The sequence below is a fragment of the Rhinichthys klamathensis genome, unplaced genomic scaffold, assembly GCF_029890125.1.
Source record: "Rhinichthys klamathensis goyatoka isolate OS25496 unplaced genomic scaffold, OSU_Roscu_1.1 h1tg000029l_1, whole genome shotgun sequence".
Classification (NCBI taxonomy): Eukaryota; Metazoa; Chordata; class Actinopteri; order Cypriniformes; family Leuciscidae; genus Rhinichthys; species Rhinichthys klamathensis.
In genome coordinates this window covers 4198758-4205000 of record NW_026606579.1, presented here as the reverse complement: position 1 = coordinate 4205000, position 6243 = coordinate 4198758, and the positions used below count along the sequence as shown (strand labels likewise).

At 37.4% G+C, this 6243-nt stretch overlaps 1 protein-coding gene across 3 annotated transcripts in view; it reads right to left on the bottom strand.

Annotated features, from left to right (window-relative positions):
* LOC130080043 (protein bicaudal D homolog 1-like) overlaps positions 1-5763 on the bottom strand; it is a 40216-nt gene extending 34453 nt beyond the window's left edge. For 2 of the 3 annotated variants that reach the window (XM_056245344.1, XM_056245343.1), the window contains exon 1: positions 5218-5763. In XM_056245344.1, the coding sequence (XP_056101319.1) occupies positions 5218-5442 (225 nt within the window). In that variant the 5' untranslated portion in view covers positions 5443-5763. The remainder of the gene's footprint in view (positions 1-5217) is intronic. The other variant, XM_056245345.1, reaches the window with a different exon arrangement.
* Positions 5764-6243: the final 480 nt, after the last annotated feature.

Sequence of the window (6243 nt, the reverse complement as noted above, 5' to 3'; positions counted from 1 at the left end):
CAGGGTGGGAAATTAACTTTTTTGCCCACCAGCCACAGTGGCTGGTGGATGCCCAATTTTACCAGCCACTTATATTTTTTACCAGCCACTTTTCCCGGAATTCAAATTTATAAAGTATTATTATACACAGTAAGTAACTTACAGTGCATGGACTGTTCGACGGGGAAGGTAGGCTAACCATTCCCTCGTTTTCCCTTCGTCATTAATGCGCCACTTGTTCGAAAAGTACCTTTTCTTTTTATTTACTTCGCCCTCAACAGTTTGTACATTCATAGCTACTGCTGACTCCGCGGCGGGCCTCTTAACACCGGGTATATGTCGCCACATTTTTTTAATTTTCCTTTCATCTGTACCTCAGCTCAGCTATATGTGTCACGGTCCGCTGAAAACCAATCAAATTAGTTACTCGACAAAAGTGCATTATTGTTACTTAGCAACAGCATTCTTTGACAAAAGCTGTCCAATCCGTTACAAGGAATGTTTTAAGTAGTAACCAATAAAAATATGTTTTACAATCTACCCGCCACTGTGGCTGGTATACAAGGCAAAGTCACCCGCCACTTTGAAAAAGTACCGGCCATTGGCTGGTGGCCGGTGCTAATTTCCCACCCTGTTCACATCAAAATGAAAAATTTACTCACCCAAATGCCATCCAAGATCTTCATGTCTTTCTTTCTTCAGTGGAAAAGAAATTACGTTTTTTGAGGAAAACATTTCAGGATTTTTCTCCACACAGTGGACTTCAACGGCAACCAACATGTTGAAGTCCAAATCAATGCAGTTTCAAAGGGCTTTGAAGAGCTTCACACGGCTCTGCTCGATCCCAGCTGAGGAAGAGGGTCTTATCTAGCAAAACGATCGGCCATTTTATATAAAAAAATAAACATTTATACACTTTTTAACCACAATTGTTGGTCTTGTGCTGGTCTGCGACGCGCCAGGGATTACGTTATCATGTTGGAAACGTCACGCGTCACATCATCTGTCTAAGTTATTTGTCTGTGTACTCCGGTTCAAAAAGGCAGGGAAGGGCGAAAAATTCCATCTCATCAATCGTCTGACATCTTTGTTTTAATTTATTATTATTATTTTTTTTTAAAAATAAAAAAATTGTGACGTTTCCAACGTGACGTAATCCCTTGCGCGTCGCAGACCAGCACAAGACGAACAATTGTGGTTAAAAAGTATATAAATGTTTATTTTTTTTATAAAATGAGTGATGGTTTCGCTAGATAAGACCCTCTTCCTCAGCTGGGATCGAGCAGAGCCATGTGAAGCTCTTCATAGCCCTTTGAAACTGCATTGATTTGGACTTTAACATGTTGGTTACCGTTGAAGTCCATTGTGTGGAGAAAATCCTGAAATGTTTTCCTCAAAAAACTTAATTTCTTTTCCACTGAAGAAAGAAAGACATGAAGATCTTAGATGGCATTGGGGTGAGTAAATTATCAGTAAATTTTCATTTTGAGGTGAACTAATTCTTTAAAGCATATTACCACCAATCAGCACTTAGCAAATGCAGGTCTATGAGCCCAAGCATCTCATCATCAACAGCAAATAAGAAACCATTGTACTGTTACCTTGATAATATAAGCCATTACAGCAATCACACTTATTAAATAATCATCCAAAAACATCCGAATGCACAAAGGCATCACAACAAGAAAACAATTAAACTCGTTCTAATATTTCTGCAACCACTGCTGAACAACGGGAATAAAACACAGCCTCAAATATCCCTAAGCGTTATCGCTGAGACAGACTCCACCCTCAAAGCCTTCACACGACTTACACTCTCAGTCGGGGTAAAAAACACTCTCACTAGTCATACTGCAGAGCAGCTTTATATCTGAGATGGAGACGACACCAGACTGTTAACATAAGAGTGAATTACATCTGAGTCGGTTTTGCTTGTATTTGTGATATTTAAGGAACAACTGTTGTGCTTTAATTGGCAGATTACAAGCCACAACAGAAACTGATACATTCTGCAAATGCAGGTTACGGGAATCGGCCAATAAACGGACAATTTTGCTTGTTTATTGAGAAAGACTCCAGGAGATTCGCTCTGAGTGATTGATAAAGGCAGAGGAATTCAAGTAAACAACTATAAAACAGCGTTTGAAATACTTGTGCAGTGTAATAGCAGTGATTGTAATGAATGGCGGATTGTAATGGGAATTCTTGGGACGTCTCGTTAGGCTCCTGGACGCTTCTCGGATCACGGGTGTGTGGGTTTGCCAAGGAAACACAAACAAAGACTTTGGGAAACAAGTTTTTGCAAAAACAAAAAGCCAAACTGTATATAACTTTTGGTTACACTTTAATTTAAGGTGACATAATTGCATTGTACTTACTCAAATAAGTACTGAGTAATATTAATCAACAACATGTACTTATTATAGAGTTAGGGTTTAGGGTTAGTTACTTGTAATTATGCCTAATTTACTGTTATTACTATATGTAGTAACGTTAATGCGTCACCTTAAAATAAAGAGTTAACTAACTTTTTTATGTGATTGTTGTTATATATATTTATCTCCTCTTTTATCACAAATAATTTTGTTTATAATTATATTTTTGCTATTCCCCAGTTTCATGTTATAGTAGCAGCCAATCTTAGCAGGGCGATGGGGAGTCTTGAATGTCAGAAATAGACATTTATGAATAATATATCAGCAGATGCCATCATCATCTGGTATGCCTCAGATTACCATTACTATTTCATACACCGGGAAAGACAGATAATTACCAATAAAATGCATATTACAAGAAATTATATCAGGAATAATGACAATAGAAAATCTAAACATGAGCTGCTACATGCCTAGGCAGTATTTAAGGCACTACAAGCAGACTTATGTATATGTGTATATATATATACGTGTGTGTGTGTGTACTTGCAATAAATAAATGGATAAAGGGAGAGAAATGTTGATAATATATTTAAATGCGTACTTACAATTTACTTCTACTTTCAATACTGAAAAGAATAAAAAAAATATACGCTGTGTCTAAAAATGTAATGCTTCGCTACTATATAGTATGTGAAAAACTGTACGCCAACAGAGTAATATGTCCGAATACCTCGTATTTGAAAAACAGTCGGCAAAAAGTACCCGGATGAAATACTAGGCTTCTTCCGGTGAGATTCTGAAGTGTGCATTTGATGGACACGTTACTATCCCATGAGGCCACAGGAGAGGGTTTATCGAAGGCCTTTCTCCCAGTGCTCACAACTCTGGCACGTTATCATATAGATGACACGGAAGAACACCACTAAATGCCAAATTTGTGTGACCAATTATTCCAGCGCAGACCTATGATCTGTTAAACAACAATCAATACAGTTCATTGAGGTTTAATGGAGAACTGAAACGGCCAATCAAAAGTAAAGCCTGCGCTTCTCATTTTCAGTCATCTATATCAACTCCAACACACACAAAAAACTAAGAATGTAAAAAAAATAATCATAAACCCATCACACCCATTACATTTTCTGTTGTCTTCAAGTTTTTGGGGGATCTCAATGACAGTCTTTTCTTTTGTATTCAAGTGCATATGGAGGACTCCTGACTGAAGCAGACATGCTCTTCAACCGTCTCTGTCAATCTTATTATCCGTGAGTGTGTTTGCTGGCAGTCGTCACCCTGTGCTAACCTTCAGCGCAGTCCACTGCAGTCAGCAAGAGTATACGCTATACATCTACTAATAAACTGGCTGGGAGAATATAGACGAGGAAGCGATATGGGATGAAAATGAATGTCCTTATGCACCAGTCGAGAACGTAATTTAGTGTGCGACTCATCAGCGAATCTGAAACGTCCCGGGACACTCATGTTTACATCTGCTGTAAATCTAAATCTCTTGCTTACTCAAATCTTTTATGATAGCTGATGAGAATTCAAACGGGAAAAAGTAGATCATTAGAACTAAATGTTGGGAAAAAATAGTCTTGAACTTACGCAGTACATCATTATTAGTGCTGTCTAACTGATTAATCGCGATCAATCTAACATAAAAGTTTGTATATATATATATGTATATATGTGTGTGCACACACACACACATACAGGACATAGGCCTACTTGCTTTGCTTTTGTTTGTTTGCTTTGCTCATTTATTCATTACTACTAGTGGTTATTTTCATGTAGTTAAAATAGTCGACATGGGAAAAATATATATACATACATAAATACATATATTTTACTTTCTATCATTTTCTGTTCAACACACATCTTGTATGTTATCACTGTTCTTACTGATTTTTGGAAATATTCTATTCCATTCTATTCCATAACATAACATTTCTTGGGAATGTTCTATTCCATATCATGACATTAATTTTAGCAATATTATATTCTACTTTGTTGTTCTCAGTTGTATTATTCTATAAAATTCTGTTCTGGTCTATAACACATTTATGTTATCCCTGTTCTTACTAAATTTAGTAAATATTCTATTCTATTCTATAACATAGTATAACATAACATTTCTTGGCAATGTTCTATCACCTGAGTTTTGGCAATATTCTATTCTACTTTGTTTTTCTCAGTTGTATTATTCTGTAAAATTCTGTTCTGGTCTATAACACATTTATATTATCCCTGTTCTTACTAAATATTAGAAATATTCTATTCTATTCTATAACATAGTATAACATGACATTTCTTGGCAATGTTCTATCACCTGAGTTTTGGCAATATTCTATTCTACTTTGTTTTTCTCAGTTGTATTATTCTATAAAATTCTGTTCTGGTCTATTACACATTTATGTTATCCCTGTTCTTACTAAATTTTAGAAATATTCTATTCTATTCTATAACATAGTATAACATAACATTTCTTGGCAATGGTCTATCACCTGAGTTTTGGCAATATTCTATTCTACTTTGTTTTTCTCAGTTGTATTATTCTATAAAATTCTGTTCTGGTCTATTACACATTTATGTTATCCCTGTTCTTACTAAATTTTAGAAATATTCTATTCTATTCTATTCTATAACATAGTATAACATGACATTTCTTGGCAATGTTCTATCACCTGAGTTTTGGCAATATTCTTTTCTACTTAGAATAGTTATTCTCATTTGTACTCTATATTATAATCTGTTCCGTTCTGGTCTAAAACACATCAAACACAACCGGCCTGTTGTTTGAAGAGGCGCCACAGTGAATGAGTGCAGATTGAATAAGAGGAGAAAGAGGCGTGTGTACCTCCTGCAGATGCTCCAGCTCCAGTCTGAGGGACTCCTGCTCGGTCTCCAGATCCGCATACTGTTGTTTGAGGGTCTGGTTCTCCTCCAGCACCGCGAGCCCGCACTCCGCCGCCCGGACCTTCTCCCGGTTCGCCTCCGCAAGCTCGCGCGTCAGACGCTCCACCTCCGCCCGGTAATGATCCACCGACTCCCCGCACCCCCCTCCGCCTCCCCCGGCAGCCATCGGCTCGGCCCGTGCCCTCCACTGCGCTGGGTGGATGGATGGATGAACGGATGGATGGATGCACCTTACCCGAACCTCCAATACAAAGTCAATGATACGGACATATTATCAACAAAAGAATGAATGTAACCCTAAATCATTTCGAGTGAAAATCAAACATCGCGATCATAAAAAAGGGGGGCCTCGCTTTCTTTCTTCCTTTCTTTCTTCCTCCTCTTTTTCTGCTTGATCATGGGTGTTGGGACGCCATCATCACTAGGATGGAGAGAAAAGTGGCTCAACTCACTTCGGCTCTCCTCCCGCTGTGACGTCAGTCCATCTTGCTGCAGCCCTTCACGATGTTGCTTCCGGGAGCGCCCAGTCCCGTGACGTCATGCATATTCATAAGCTTAAAAAAATGTTGAACACCCAAGAGCAAAATATCAAAATGTACATCTAATGACATTTATAAATACAGATAAACAAGTAGTAAGCAAGGCACCTATCAGTTAAATAAATAACTAATAATCATAAAATAAAATTATATATAGGCTATATCTAAGGAAAGGTCTTTTCATTCTTTTAATAAACCGAGGTCTCCTATTATTCCAACAAATTTGCATATTCATAACCTGCAGCCGCCATTTTCACATTTCCAGGTTTTTCAAAAGCGGAATTTGTCATAGTTGGGTAAAGTAAAGTTTCATAGCGGTGAATGAGAGACTACATTAAATATATATTTTTTGTGTTCCCATTTGCTCAAACAGGAGAAGAAAAACTCCACAATAGTGTTTTCATAACTTTAAAGTTAAAAAGAGGGAC